General features: G+C 36.5%; 2 protein-coding genes across 3 annotated transcripts in view; both read right to left on the bottom strand.

The window, feature by feature from the left end:
- The window catches only part of LOC127877376 (5-aminolevulinate synthase, erythroid-specific, mitochondrial-like), a 68610-nt gene extending 53298 nt beyond the window's left edge, over positions 1–15312 (bottom strand). Inside the window, exon 1 of one of the 2 annotated variants that reach the window (XM_052423174.1) lies at positions 15244–15312. The gene's annotated coding sequence lies outside the window, so the exon portion shown is untranslated. Of the gene's footprint in view, positions 1–15158 lie in introns of both variants that reach the window. The other variant, XM_052423163.1, reaches the window with a different exon arrangement.
- Positions 5673–8222, bottom strand: LOC127869206 (E3 SUMO-protein ligase ZBED1-like). The gene is made up of 3 exons (XM_052411608.1): positions 8201–8222; positions 6550–6740; positions 5673–6458 (listed from the first exon to the last, which is right to left on the bottom strand). The coding sequence occupies exons 1-3, from the start codon at positions 8220–8222 to the stop codon at positions 5673–5675; spliced, it is 999 nt and encodes a 332-aa protein (XP_052267568.1).
- Positions 15313–16975: the final 1663 nt, after the last annotated feature.

Below are 16975 nucleotides of genomic sequence, written 5' to 3'. Positions count from 1 at the left end.
ATGCCCAGCCCACTGGCGGCCATGTTTTTTCACTGATCTGTACCATTTTCGAACTCGTCCGACATATCAATAAAACCAATGTTTTGATTAACTTTCATGATGATTGGGCAAAAATTGTGACTTCTAGAGTGTTTACAAGGTTGCTCTATAGCCATATAAGGAAAACTGCCCCGCCCACTGGTGGCCATGTTTTTCAATGGACCGGAACCACTTTTGAACTCAACCAACATTAACACAGAAATATAGACAAAGTTACATGAAGATTGGGCATTAAATGTGACTTCTACAGTGTTTACAAGCTTTTTCTTTTTTTTTGACCTAGTGACCTAGTTCTTTACCCAACATGACCCAGTTTCAAACTCGATCGAGATTTCATTGGGACAAATCTTCTGACCAAGTTTCATGAAGATCGGACAATAAATGTGTCCTCTAGAGTATTTACAAACAAATGTGGACAGACGACGGACAAAGACCAGTCACAAAAGCTCACCTGAGCAATCAGGTGAGCTAAAAACAAGAGCTGTCACCATAGGATGACATATGCCCCCTATAAACGCTTTGATAGAAGTTATAGCATTTTTCGAAACCTAAACGCAGATTTCGAAACCTAAACACGGACCCTAACATCAAGGTAAAGGTCACAGGGGTAAAAAATTGTGTGCATATGGAAAGGCCTTGTTCATATACACATGCATACCAAATATGAAGGTTATATCTCAAGGGACATCAAAGTAATGAGCATTTTCGGAACCTCAACGCAGATTTCGAAACATAAAAGCGGACCCTAAGTTCAAGGTCAAGGTCACAGGGTAAAAAATTGTGTGCGTAAGGAAAGGCCTTGTCCATATACACATGCATACCAAATATGAAGGTTATATCTCAAGGGACATAGAAGTTATGAGCATTTTTCAAAACATAAACCCAGATTTTGAAACCTAAACGCGGACCCTAAGTTCAACGTCAAGGTCACAGGGGTAAAAAAAATTGTGCGTTTGGAAAGGCCTTGTCCATATACAACATGTACACATGCATACCAAATATGAAGGTTATATCTCAAGGGACATAGAAGTTATGAGCATTTTTCGAAACCTAAACACAGATTTCGAAACCTAAATGTGGACCCTAAGTTCAAGGTCAAGGTCACAGGGGTGAAAATTTGTGTGTGTATGGAAAAGCCTTGCCCATATACACATGCATACCAAATATGAAGGTCATATCTCAAGGGACATAGAAGTTATGAGCATTTTTCGAAACCTCAACGCAAATTTTGAAACCTTAACGCGGACCCTACAGTACACTCCACGCGTTTTCCCCAATTTCCCTCCATACTCCGCGGGTTTCGACCTGGAGGGAGATTAAGAAAATCCCGCTATACGCGGCGTTTGCATGATTTTGGACGCGGCGGTTAACGATCGGCAAAACTGATAAACCGACGCGGCGGCCCTCCGCGTTGGCAACGCGGAGGAAACTCCGCGTTTTACGAGATAACGATCAATTTAATTTTGTTGATTCCTGATTTTCAAATAAAATAACATTTATTACAAGTACATACATGTACATGTAGTATAATATTTACAATAAAAAAAAACAACCAAGATAGATCGATCCCGACGTGGTTGTAGAAGTAGTTGTTGTTGTATAGAAAACTCGTTGATTTACGACACACAAAACGTCGTCTTTTAACTAATACTTACCAATTAATATAAGCACAGTTTGCAACATTGTTTTTATTTTGATAATTTAATCCAAAGTTTTCATGTTAGCAGGTGATTTTCTATACTGAACATGTATACAAATGACCAAGGACCTTAAAAATCTCGCAAATCTGTGTGAATTGACAGTTTGACGTAATCAAAGAAAAGCCGCTTCCTGTCTAAAGGCATTACTTACTCAAGTAAACACGTTCAACGAATGCATAAGGAATGGTTTTAATTGGCGGAACAAAGTCAATTCTCTGCTCGCTAATGCATTGATTTTCTCTTTGTTTGTAGGTTATTCCATTGATTGCTAAAAGGTGGTAACTATTGAGTTGATAATTGCATTTAATATTCACAGTTGTATTCTTGTTGCGTCGACATTCTAAGCAATGTTTACCAGTAATTATGGACCAAATGGGCAGAGTGACATTCACACATGTTAATCCCTTTTGTCAAAACACCGCAGACAGCAGTCTACACAATAGGTCATTAGACAAGCTTTGCGTGTTTTCATAACGTCAAACACTTTAAATCCAGTTCCGCCCAGATGTCTTCTTTAATCCGTTACAGTACAATTAGTGTTAAAATAATTACTCTACTAAAATACCGTAACGTTAAAGATTCGGCGTGTTCGATTTGAAATTATTTTAGAGGAAATATCAACTTATTCGCGATATAATTTCGTTAATAAATACCAAAGAAACTTTTAAACGAAATCATCAAAATTCAATGTTCTCTGCGCTACAAAGTTTGTATCAAAAAATCAATACACGCACGCTTTGCAGGAGTATACATTGTACCTTGACCTTGTACATTGCAGCATAATTTTCGCGCGCTTTTGTCGGGAAATCTAATGATAACTGTATATTGGAAGCATTTGTAAACGTCGTGTTAACAATTAAAAAATCGTAGTGTGTTTCGGATTACTAATTATTATTCTCATTTGGAAATTTTACGGAACATTTATTCTTGTGTCATATGTGTTATGATTTAAATATTAATTTGTCAAATGTATTTTATTAGACTATTTCATATTGTAGACGTACCTGTGAATTAAAAAACATAATTTGTATACGTATTAATTTTCTATACAATTATCTTTTTTATACATGTACTACAGTATTTAAACAATTTATTATAACAATGTTTTTATTTTTTGGCATGCCCAGTAGCACACTGCTAACGCGGCGTTGCGCGGCGATCACTGATAAGAACGGAAAGTGTCTGCATTTACCGACTAGCCTTAAGTAATACACGCCGCGGGAATTAGCGAACGCGGCGTAACGCCGAGCGTTTTATCGAGTTCACCTCGCTCTTCCAACGCCGCGTGAACACTCGCTAGCAGAAAAAACCTGCGGAGGGAGCGCGTTTTTTGGGGAAAACGCGTGGAGTGTACAGTAAGTTCAAGGTCAAGGTCACAGGGCTAAAAAAATGTGTGCGTAATGAAAGGCCTTGTCCATATACACATGCATACCAAATATGAAGGTTATATCTCAAGGAACATAGAAGTTATGAGCATTTTTGGAAACCTAAATGCAAAGTGTGACGGAAAGACAGACAGACGGGCGGATGGACAGTCCGATCACTATATGCCCCCTTTTCTTCGAAAGGGGGCATAAAAAAATCCAACCTCAAATAACAATTAACACATAAATGAAACACAACTACACTGTATTATTATGAAAACATTAATAATCAAAGGGGAGTAACTACTGTATTCTTAAATGAAATATTAAGAAGAGTTGTTTCACATGTTACATGACCTTAATGCATGATAGTTTGCAAGCCTACTGCCACGTCCTCCAGTGTTATCAACTTTGGCCTTAGGTGTCATTTCAATATGGGAAAAACATGTTTAAAGTTTTAACAAAATCAATCCAGCCATTTCTTAGAAACAAAAAAACTTCAACCTTGCTCTGACGCGAGTAGAGTTGCTTGCCTTTACGTATAGTCAAGCTTAAACTGTTGTCAGATTTGGCAAATGGTGAAAATGGAAGCAAAAGGGAAACAGTTTCCAGCTGTACTTACCTTAATCATGTGATCTATTTATGTGTATTGTGGGGCAGGATTTAATTAATTGACGTCTCGGTGTAAATTTATAATGCCCCAAAACGGCAGTTGTACGTCCGTTTTACAAATGGTGGAAGTCACATGGACATCCCATAATTGGCATGTATACTGTTCCTAATACAAGGGACATACAATAACTACAAATCACAACAGTAAATCTGGTCATATACTCCGTTAACTCAGCCCTTAATTGCCATAAAAGCGCTCATGGGGTAATAGATCATCCAATGATAAGAGATATCAGAGTATTGAATAATAAAGTCACATTACACAGCCATGTACATTGTATGCTGACATGGATGCACCACAAGAAATCCTTAGGTACCTTTCCAGTTGCTAAACTGTGTTGTTCAGCGTCGAACAAGAATTCCTATAAGGGCAGGGTTAACTGGCGACCATTATTTTTTATTGACGTAAGTAAAAAATAATTAATGCTTGCATTTATCGCAGATTGATTAACAAGGAATCACAGTTTTCAAATTTACGTTTTATCCAGTGGTTATTAAACAGTACATTAAAGATGGTGTTGGACATCATCATCACACCTTTTTATCGTAAAAAAATTACTGTAAAAAATTATTGTTCCTAATAATGAGAAGTTAAATGCAAATGGCGAAGCAATTAATTACTTATGGCGAGAAAGTTGTGAAAACCTGTTACCAATGCTGTTTTATGCGGTTACAATTTAATTTCAGTACAAGAATATTTCATCATGTCCATTTATAGAATTGAATTAATATACATTGTTTTACAGCCAAGTGATAATATTTGATTGAAGTAGGGATGGGATTCGAATACAAAAATGATATTCGAATATTTGTTTTCCCTTATTCGAATATATACGAATATTGGATTTTAGACATAAAATGAAAATGTCCGAACTTACGCCGGTCCGGAGTAAAGTACTGTTCCTCATTGCCACACATTACACTTTCAATCGTTTTGTATATGCATCAGTGGAAAATGAGATAGATTTATCATTTTTGAGATCAATACATGATTATTTTTCTCTTTATCTTCTCTTAATACATTTAGTTTCATAACATTTATTTATTTCACATGTTGCCGGTAAACATTACCCTAATTCTGATTTATTTCAATATCATTTTTGGATTACTTCCCTTATATTATATTTGTTCTTTTGGTTTCGCATTTTTTCTGTACAGACTCCAGAACCACGACGATGTCAAAACTTGGATAGAACTTTAATAATATATAAATTATATTCCTCAGTTGTACTTTAAAATAAACACAAACAAAAACCTTAGTGCACAAGTTGTTTTTTATTTAAACAAAGATAACGTAGCAACAACATACGGGTACACATTCAGACAACATGAATATACGAACTAGTTTTCAAGTTTCGTGATTATTATGTACATGCAATGTGCATTCACAAAACAGTTAATCGCTATAAAACATATTTACATATATTTCGTATCTTCAACAATAAACAATACATTCATCTACGCTTCATCCTCATTAACGTCACAGACATTCACACGATTTTTGTTCAGAAACACGATGGCATCCACAATGCAACTTGAGAGTCTGTTTCTCAACTTACTGAGCAGTAAGCCGGTTGAATTAAACACCCTTTCGGATGGCACTGACGTCGCGGGCACTGAGTTAACGTCGGGCTGACACTGCCACCTTTGGGAAACGTGTCTCGTTCTCTCCCCACCACTGCAGAGGATCCATGCCAAAGTCCAGGAAGTCCAACTTCTGGCGTTTTGACGGGGTCTTTATGTCACCGTTGTTTATTGTGAACCTAAGGGGCAAATCGTCCATGCGTGACTCCAACGTATCCTGAGTAATTTTCCGTTGTTTGGACCAGAAGAACGCCAGTTTCTTATAACGCGGGTCCAATAGGGCACCCAATGCAGCCATTGACCTTGCTGCTTCTTACGATTCTGGCTGGAAGCGATGGACCAAATCATCACGAATCGCCTTTTTCACTAACTGAGCGATGGAACTGTCCGTTGAGCAAGATTCAAGGCTCTTGGTGACCAATCCACAAACGATCGGATATATTTCCGACACAGACACGTGACTCTCTGTACTCATGTATGCTGTCGTATCCGCTAACGGCTTTAGAATAACACACAACTCTTTAATAATGGCCCAATCCGACTCCCTCAAGTTGAGTGTGGCGTCTTGCTTCTTTGTTAACTTTGGATCCAGCATGATGTCAGTAAGAACGCGCTGCTGCTCTACCAGGTGTTCCATCATCAGATAGGTGGAGTTCCACCGTGTAGGGACATCCTGGGTAAGAGTGTGTTGAGGGACGTTCATCGTCTTCTGTCTAACACCCAGTTCCAACGTCAGCGTTGTGGAATGCTTGAAGTGGCCGACGAGTTTTCTGCACCCACTGACAACTGTAGACACTGAAGGCAATTCCATCGCAGGCTTCAATGTCAGTTGTAGAGAGTGGGCGAAACAACCCAGATCACCCCAATCCTCACACAAACTTGCAGCACACTCGTTGTTTCTCGCATTGTCATGCATACACGTGTCCACTTTACTGTCCAAACTAAATTCGGTCACGCAGTCCTTAAGGCGATGAGCAAGGTTCTCCCCAGTGTGACGTTCAGACATGGCACGCGTGATGAGGACGTTTGACTTGAGGTCCCATGCGTCGGTGTTCAGTGACGGTGATGAAACTCTAGGTAGAGTTGGAGGTCCAGGTATCTGTAGTGATAGACACGGACAGAACGCTTTCAAATTGTGACATCAGCGCCTCACGCTACACATCAAAGCGTCGCTGGATACGAGACCTCACTGTTTTCCTACAGGGCACTGTGTAGTCGGGGGCTACGATGCTCATTAAGTTTTTGAATCCTTCGCCCTCCACTATACTAAGAGGAACATAATCAGAGACGATCATGTTGGCTATTGCCTGGGTGATTCTCTCGCTCTTGAGTGGCTCAGTGAAGAAAGAAGTTACTGCAGACTGCTTTTTCGGCGTTTCATCTGCGAAATAGACAAAAACAATGATTATACCAAACGCACAATATAATTTTAATTAAAGACAGGCTGTATGTCTCTTTAAGCTGCGTAAAACTTATCATTCTCCTTATAAAAGACATAGCGTTATTTATTTTTGTCTTTTGAATGAACATTTATGCACACATAATCTTCCTCACTCCGTCCGTATCCCCTGGCGGTAAAAAATCTCTATGCTAGTGGAAAGGCAATTCGTAAATTATATAATATTTATATTTGTTTGTTGATCATCAAAATTTTGAAAAGTGTATAGCTATATTAAAGTGATACATGATCCGCAAAACAAAATAGTGTCTTTGTGTCGTATGAACGAATCTGCACTAAAACTAGATTTAGATTCCCATCGTAAATCAATCATTTCTGTCGTCAGTTGTCAAAACGTTTAGTATGTTGATGCTGCATTAACAAATATAAGTGTATATGAAGTGAAAACACCAAAAAATAAACAACGATTGTGATAAACACCTATTAACTGTAAGATGCCCATAATATCACTTTAATCAGTCAGAATAATGATTATAAAGCTTACCCTTTTTTCCCGCAGACGGATGCTGACCATTAAGATGGTTCAGCAAATTTGACGTTATGGATTTGTACACGAACTCCTGCTTACAAAAATTGCACATTGCCTTCGACTTATCACTTGAGCGCGTAAAATAATTCCAAACATGAGAGGGAGGCATTATGAATTTCTTTAACTTAATAGTTGTTAGAATAGAAATTGTAGACACATCTTAAAAATATTGCAAGATTGAATGAACGATCTCGACCGTATATTAATTTATTATTGTTACAAAACAAATGTAATTGGTTAATATTTTAGCAACTGCATTCTGATTAGATGAATGTATATTACAGTGCTCCAGCTAGGCCTAAATCGAAAGGTGCCGCGCCCTGCCCTCCCGAACCTCCGCCCTGCCCCCCCCCCCTCAAAAAAAAAATAATTTTTTTTTTTCTTTTTACATAATATGATAATTCATAAATCTCTTATTACATTGTAATTAGTTGAATCCTCATTGTAGACATTATGTTTGAATGGTTTAATAATAATGGGAATAATACAATTATTTATAACATATAAATTAACATGCAATAGGAAGCATTCCAGAAACACCTGCATGCTCGAACGTGCCCTTTTCACAAAATACTGCGTGTCGAAAGTGCCCTTTTGACAAAATACTGCGCGTCGAAAGTGCCCTTTTGACAAAAAAGCCCCCCTGCCCTTTTCAAATCCTAGCTGGAGCACTGTAATATTACACTAAAATTGATTGGTCATATGAAGGTAACGATAGTCGGGCTGTCTTAATTGCGAGACATCGAATTGTAAATAGCACGACAATTTTCTTCGACAATAGATTAAACGGTGTATTAACACCCGTGCAAACTGCAAGATAAAATCAATAAAGACACTACCCCTCTCATGATACCCTCCAGTATGCCAATTACCATCTCGTTAATTGATGGCAGCTGTTATGCAAACAAAGACAGATGCACTAAAGAAGTCTGCACTGAAAAAAAAATATTTTTTTTTTATTTCTTTGCATAACTTTTTTTATTAAAAAACATAAAAATCAAATACTTGAATATGAATTTTGGATTGGAATATTCGGCCGATTTTCGAATATTCGAATATTCGGTCCCATCCCTAGATTGAAGTCCCTTTATACACATCTACACCATTTACTATACATGTATGCTATGTAAACCCCGTTTTAACATGAGTGTGAAATTGTTGCAGACAGAGTCAGGTTCCACCAATGGAAAGCGTCGTGTTGAAACATTTTATGTGCCATAACTAAATATAAGACGTGCAACTCAGTACATGTTGTGTTTAAAAATGAAGAAATTACATCGGAATTAATCCTTAGGCCACGACTTTTATATTTCTTGGTTTACAAAACCGCCGACCCTAATTTTTGGAAAATGGGAAAAAAAATAAAATCGGAAAATCGTCTTTTTTTAAATATTTTATTCCCGACCGCACTTCAAAATGAGCGAAATGAGAAAAAAAACGATCCGGTTTGAGTACGGTTGCGAATAAAATCAAGTAAGTACAATCAACGATTGGTTCACATATATTGCAGAGATCGGGATATTTTTCAATGTGACACATTATGTACCAGTCCTTTTATGGGCACTTCTCAAAATTTATTTCGGGTAAAAATTACAGACAATAAGAAAATCAGCGTCAGTCAAATGTCGACCCCATCAAAATTTATTTCCGTGTCTGTGACGCAACTATATTGTTTAACATGTTAATTATATTAAACAAACCCGATAGTATTTGATAATAAGTATAAATAATCCAATAAAACACTGCCATTATTTACGATATATGTGTTTAGGAATTTTGTAAACACGTCCGCCATAGTTTATAGGAACTGTACAGAAAGTTTGGAAATCGGAACAAATCGGTATATCTCGGAAAATCATTGATAAACGTATTTGTCGTTTCAATGCTTAGGGCCGAGTAATTTCGGCAAATCGGAACTCAACTTGTGTAAAACACTAGCTCAATTAACCGTTAAACTCCGCCTCCGTTCTCTGCAAAAGATTCGAAGGCGGAGCTATGCACGTGCTTTTATTAAATTGGAGGATTGCAATTGAGAAACAAACACACGATTGGTTCGGCATGTTGATTGCTAGACAAAGGAAGCCAATTTTTTCGGCGCGAAATTTGTCGCTTTATTGCTTCCGACAGAAAGCGGCTTTCCTTTGATGACGTCAAACTGTCAATTCACACAGACTGCACATTTTCGGAAGACTTTAACTGACTCCTTGTTTACAATTCCAGTAAAAAAAAACACTTGCTAACATTAAACTTTGGATTAAATTATCAAAATAAAGCAAAAGCGAAGTTGACAAATATGATTAAATTAATTCGCGTCAGTTCAAATAAGACGTTTTGCGTTGTAAATCAACGAGTTTTCATGACAACAACAACTTTGACAAACATTACCGCGACGACGCACGGATCGATCTACCTCGATTTTTTTTTTCATGTACGATCTCATAAGTCGAGTAAGAGCAAACACATACCGGGTAATTTGTGTATAAGTAGTTTATCTTATATAAGATTTATGCAACGGGCATCGCATTGCGTAATGGTGCGCATCCAATTATGGAAATGAAGCGCAGTTTTTCGTTTTAATGGGAGAAGAACGCATGTCATGTAATGGAGTGTTTAAAATTGCCTGATGTTACATAAGGTGCTGTTAGGACTCATTTCATTTGAAGATATAGATGTGTTTCATTGCATAATTTGATTTTTTGTCTCTGTGTTAAGGTTATAAAAGATATGTTGTCTTTGTTCTGATGTTATTAGCATTAACTTTTTTTTCTAATGTTTTTTTTTTTTTTTTTTCGACCGCCCGATGGACCATTTTCAAAATAATTTTTGTAAACCAATAAAAAAAAAAGTCGTGGCCTTACAATTAGAAAGTATTACGAATTTGGTAGCCCTAGGCCCAATGTTTATGGACAAGAAGATTTTTTAAGTTTTCACAAAAAAGGCCTTATATAAGCGTATGTTCAATTTTGTGACCCTCGAGGCAGGGTCAAATTTGACCCCATGGCATAATTTGAACAAACTTGGTAGAGGACAATAAGATGTCACTACATACCAAATTTGGTAGCCGTACCCCCAATGTTTATGGACAAGAAGATTTTGAAAGTTTTCAAAAAATAAGACCTTTATAAGCATATATTCAAATTTGTGACCCCCATGGCAGTTTTAAATTTGACCCCAGGGGCATAATTTGAACAAACTAAGAAGAGAACTATTACATGTCACTACATGCCAAATTTGGTAGCTCTATGCCATACAGTTATGGACAAGAATATTTTTAATGTTTTCACAAAATAGGCCTTATAAAAGCATATGTTCAATTTTGTGACCCTCGAGGCAGGGTCAAACTTGACCCGAGGGGCATAATTTGAAAAAACTTGGTAGAGGACTATAAGATGTCACTGCACACCAAATTTGATAGCCCTAAGCCCAATGGTTATAGACAGAAAGATTTGAAAAGTTTTCACAAAATAGACCCTATATTTGCATATGTTCAGTTTTGTGACCGCGGGGCAGGGTAAAATTTGACCCCAGGGGCATCATTTGAAAAAATTTGGTAAAGGACTTTAAGATGTCTCTACATACTAAATTTATTAGCCCTAGGCCCAATGGTTATGGACGAGTAGATTTTGAAAGTTTTCACAAAATAGGCCTTATATAAGCATATGTTCAATTTTGTGACCCCCAGGGCAGGGTCAAATTTGACCCCAGGGGCATAATTTGAAAAAAATTTGGTAGAGGACTATTAAATGTCTCTACATACCAAATTTGATAGACCTAGGCCCAATGGTTAGGGACGAGAAGATTTTGAAAGTTTTTAGAAAAAATAGGCCTTAAATTAGCATATGTTCAATTTTGTGACCCCCGGGGCAGAGTCAAATTTGACCCCGGGAGCATAATTTGAAGAAATTTGGTAGAGGACTATTAGATGTCTCTACATACCAAATTTGATAGCCCTGGGACCAATTGTTACGGACGAAAAGATTTTAAAAGTTTTCACAAAATAGGCCTTATATAAGCATATGTTCAATTTTGTGACCCCCGGGGCAGGGTCAAATTTGACCCCAGGGGCATAATTTGAAGAAATTTGGTAGAGGACTATTAGATGTCTCTACATACCAAATTTGATAGCCCTAGGCCCAATGATTATGGATGAGAAGATTTTGAAAGTTTTCAGAAAATAGGCCTTATATAAGCAAATATTAATTTTTGTGACCCCCAGGGCAGGGTCAAATTTGACCTCGGGGGCATATTTGAACAAATTTGAAAGAGGTTCACCCCAGGAACATTCCTGTGAAATTTCATCAGAATTGGACCAGTAGTTTAGGAGAAGAAGATGTTTTAAGGAAAAGTTAACGCACTCACGGACGCACGCACGACGGACACAGGACCATGACATAAGCCCCGCTGGCCTCTGGCCAGTGGAGCTAAAAAGGAAAAAAAAGTAGCCCGCAGCAGGGCTGGAACCAGTGACCCCCAGAATCCTGAAGTAAAAATGCATTAGCCAACTAGGCAATCCTGCCAAGCATACATAACATGAGTATTTTATACGTTATATAAGCAATCTTCGTAGTTTCACATATTTAAACAACAACAACCCAACTCTCCAAATTATTCAATTGTTTCGCGTTGCAACGCTTTATAATTTTTAGGTTTTCAAATCATCAAAAGATGCATATAATGGCTATATTAGACCATGACAATTGTTCAGTAATACTGTTTCCTCACAAATATCATAACTAAACCGAAAATTTGCGAATCTGAAACAACTTTTTTTCAATTTTGTCAATTTACCAAACCATGAAAAGATCCCTTTAATCCCTTTTGTCAAAACAACACATAACGCCAAACACTTTATCCAGTTCCGTCCAGATGTTCTCTTTCATCAGTATACAGTACAATAACTGTTTCAATAATTACTATACTAAAATACCGTAACGATAAAGATATTTGATTTGAAATTAATTTGGAGGAAATAAAAAAATATAAGCGATATAATTGTGTTAAAAAATACCAAAGAAACTTTTAACCGAAATCAACCGAAATCAACAGAATACAGTGTGCTGTGCACTACAAAGTTTGTATAAAAAATCAATACACGTACAATTTCCACGCTTTTCACGCATAAACCTTGAACTTGTACATTGTAGCATTTTTTTGCGTTTTTGTCGGGAAATATACATGATGACTGTATATTGGAAGCATTTGTAAACGTCGTGTTAACATTAAAAATCCTAAGCGTGTTTGGGATTACAAACAATTATTCTCATTTGGAAATTAAACAGAACATTTGTTCTGGTGTTATATGTGTGATGAATTAAAAATTTATTGGTCAAAACGCTTTACGTGTCGTATACTCATTCATATTGTTGACGTACCTGTGAATAAAAACATAAATGAATTGTTCATACAATATTCTTTATTTTTATAAGCCACAGTATTTAAACAATTTTTAATGACAATGTTTTTATTTTTTGGCATGCCCAGTAGCACACTGCTAACGCGGTGTTGCGGAGCGGTCGCTGATAAGAACGGAAATTGTCTGCATTTACCGACTAGGCTAAAGTTATACATGCCGCGGGTATAACGAACTCGGCGAAATGCCGCGTTTTACCTCGCTTTCAAACTCCGCGTAGACACACGCTAGCAGGAATAAAAACGCGGAGTAAGAGCGTTTTTTGGGAAAACGCGTGGAGTGTACTAAATTACACCTTTCTGCTGATTGCCGAATTAAATTGAAAGAGGATAATTAATTTGTGTTTTACTCCCAAACTATTCTAAATAACAGTGGCGTATTTTAATTAAAGGGATTCGAGAAAAACACGAGATGTTTAATTTTATTTTAAGTTTAAATAAAGTATCGAGTTTGCAACACTTCGGAAGAGTTATTCATCTAGACTACTATAAAAACGGAAGTAACCACTTTGTCTTCTTATTATTTTATTATTATTATAATTATTATCATCCTGAATATTGTCAAATGGAATTAAATGTTTAAAAACAAACAAACAGCGTCTCTGTTTCTTTCTTTTGCAATTATGACTGCTTGACCCGGGTGTCAGCAGGTGGCCCGTGTATTATCGGTAACAATCAACAGTAATATAAACAATATACAGAGATATTTATTTTACAACTGTCATGACAACAGCACGATAACACATCGCGATCAATAAACCGGGGTATTACTGTGAAACAGATGGTTGATAACCCCAAACTTATTTGCTATTTTCACAACACAATAATATATTGACCCATTTTTTCGGACACTGATTGTTTCAGTACGTAATTTTACTATGATTTTCAATTTTTACCAATAAATTTCGAGAAAAGTTGGGGGTGCGTATTATGTAAGAGGGTGTATTATATTCGCAGATTTATGGTAGATGATCTATATTTCATATATAATAGTCGAGCTAAAAATCACGCGAAATGCCGTATTTTGGGGAAAATAAGGAAAGTCTTAAATAATCAATTTAACATATTTTGCTGTTTTTAAAACAAATTCCAGGCAACAGATAATTTAATTATGCAATATGTGATATTTTCTACACTGGATCAGGTTCACTTATGTATTTAAAGTTTAAAAAAAAAAAAAATTAGGGGAAAAAATGAAGTCTGGGGGAAAATTTACCTGCTAAGGGGAAAAAAAATCTGAGGGTAAAGGGCCATTTTTCGGCAGGTCCCAAAGAAGGAAAAAAAGCCCTGTATTGGCCAACAATTATTAGGTATTGTAAGTAATATACTGATTACTGACTACAGTAAAAGTTGCACAATTGATTGTTTTAGGTGTCCAGCTTTTTGGTCAAATGTCCCTACATTTTTTATAGAATGTCCTGATTTGGACCTGAAAAATTCTGGCATGTAATGATGTAGGGGTTCATAAATATGACATTGTTTGGTTGTATAATTGACTTTCATGTTCCCTGAAGCAGTTTTATAAAGTGATACTTTTGTTGGAAGAGCCTGGTAATTTGATGTAAAATTATATCGTTTTTTTCAGAGAGGATTTATATAAAAGTTGTCACTATGTACAAATAAAGAAAACAAATACTCAGACTACTTTCCTGTGTTATATGCTTAATGATATAACACCCATTTTAATTTGTAAGTTTTTTTTACTGATACACATTGATACATTTCTGACAATTCATTTGCATAAAAATCAAGGTGCTGTTATAATTAATTGACCAGTCGCCAAATACGCGATCGCTCCGCCCAGTACGTTGTGTTTTCATAAAATGCTTATTCGCTCACTCTGACAGTCTTTGTTTGTCAGACCATGTGGCCGCAAAAAAACGAAATCTGATTATCTGATTGATTATTATGTGAGTTTGATTGACAGCTGGCAAGTGGTCAATTATCCCAAGTGTCAACAAACACAATGTAAAATCTGATTTGGCAAGTGTCATCAATTATGGCTGCATAATTCTTAGTAATTAGACGATATAAGTGATGCATATTCAAAAAGCTTTTGCTAAGTAGATTTATAAATTTGCACACATGATGTTTTTTCATAGAGCTTCCATTCCATTTTGTTGACTTTAAAGAAAATCCCTATTTATATCTAAAAACCTAAACATGTAAATAATGTACCAATAAGGAGGATCAAATGACATTGACATCTTAAAATGATGTTGTCCGAAATTCACCATCTCGGCCGTCAACGTAAACGTTACAAATACAGGTGGGTGGGGCGAAGTTGGATGTATATAAATTTTATATAATAAAACCATAGAATTATACTTTTACGTGCAAAAAAGCGTTTTATAAATAACGTATAGACAGTGATGATATAAATCAAAACAAATTAACCTTACATTCGGTGGAATTTTGTTCCCTTAACATACGATACTGGATACTTATCCTGCGTCTAATTCCTAATTATTAAAAAATTAAATGTACCTGACGTTTCCTGAAAAGAAATATTTGCTGTAAAAATCGCAATGTGTTTTGTAAATTAAGCCAAAGTAGATGCAAAATCAGACACTCAGGGCTAACTGTAGCCAATTTTGAAGAAAAAACAATTTCAAAATTACTTCATTCTGAATATACGATACTCTGTAAATCTGTTGAATCAGTGTCGTAGCCAACCAGGGCCGTACGCAGGATAATTTGACTGGGGGGGGGGGGGGGGCGAGCCAAAAGGGGAGGGTGCGGGAGGGGTCTCCCCTTCCGATTTATTTTTTAATGGGGCACGTTTTAAGGTGAATTGTTATGCTTGAAAAAACTTATTTTGTGACATAAACTTATGGAATTATATAACATGTTAATCATCAACTTTCTGAAGTCTAAAGCTTTAAAGATTGGTGTGAAATTCACATCAATGTTTAAAGCTTTAGATTTCAGAAATGTATGATCTTTGATGAAGAAGGAAAATCATACAACTTTATTAAGAAATGTATAAAAGTATGACTAACATATAACTATAATAGCATTTTTTCTTTGAATTCAAACCTCCTCTAATGTTTCAAAATAAATTCCTAATAAAATGTTTATCGTCTACTACACGTTTTTACTTTCACCATCATCAATACAGAAAAAAACATCATAATCTCTACAAGTCAGACATTTGATTGGATTTTTATCTATAATAACCGCTTTCCGGAGGTTTTTTACGCAACCTGTTCATATATTTAGCAGATTTTTGGTATGTGAGTCTACCTACATTACCTACAGATGAAGTGTGAAATTCGTTCCGGTCCAATAATGTTCGGCGTAGTTATGGGCCTTAGACTTATAAACTAATCTCTATAATAACGCTCGATTGGCCCCGGGATATAATAAAGTATGCTTAAGAGTACACGGAGTACATTTCAAAAGTACCCGAGCCGACAATGACCAATCGAACTATAATAACCGTTTTCAGGAGGTTTTTTACGCAACTCTTTCAAATATAGAGCTGATTTTTATGCTCTCTGTAGGATGGCATATAGCAGTCGGACCGTCTGTCCGTCCGTGCGGCATTTCATTTTCCGGCCTTATTTTTCAAATAGCTTTAAGATATTGGCCCGATATTTGGTGTGTGCGTTTCCCTACATGACTTACAGATGAAGTATTAGTTTCGTTCCGGTCCATTTATTTTTGACGAAGTTATTGGTCTTGGACTTAGACAAAGACGATTATCCACATCACCTCTCTTGTTGCTTCCAACATTATTTGTTTTTCACAAATTATTAATGTCAGCAATATCCACACCTACGAACTCCTGTATCAGTTTTTTCCATTCGCTGCTTTTCTTTCCTTGGCAAATCAAAAGACCTGTTAAATCAATCATCGATAGATGATGCAATCAAGATCACAAGGTGATGTGTGTACAAGGAGATAGGAAAACATTGCATAGGGGTTTATCTCCACTGGCGAGTAAATTAGCGCTAATCCCTTTGTTTAACAGGTACAATAAAACGCGTCGGCTCTTTTCTATTGACTTATTGTATTGTGGATCCTTTCATGAGAGAAAAAATTGCAGTAGGCCCATTATTTAAAAAAAAATCATAACTCGACAGCCAACTGGGGGGGGGGGGCCGGGTCCCTGGACCCACCCCCGGGTACGGGCCTGCCAACATACCAGAACAAGCATCTTAATCTCTAAAGAACGCCCTATGCGTGCTTGCTTGAAGCAAGAATCGTTTCTCGA

This window comes from Dreissena polymorpha, chromosome 1, assembly GCF_020536995.1.
Source record: "Dreissena polymorpha isolate Duluth1 chromosome 1, UMN_Dpol_1.0, whole genome shotgun sequence".
Lineage (NCBI taxonomy): Eukaryota > Metazoa > Mollusca > Bivalvia > Myida > Dreissenidae > Dreissena > Dreissena polymorpha.
The sequence above is the reverse complement of the archived record's forward strand: the minus strand, read 5'-3'. Positions and strand labels throughout refer to the sequence as shown.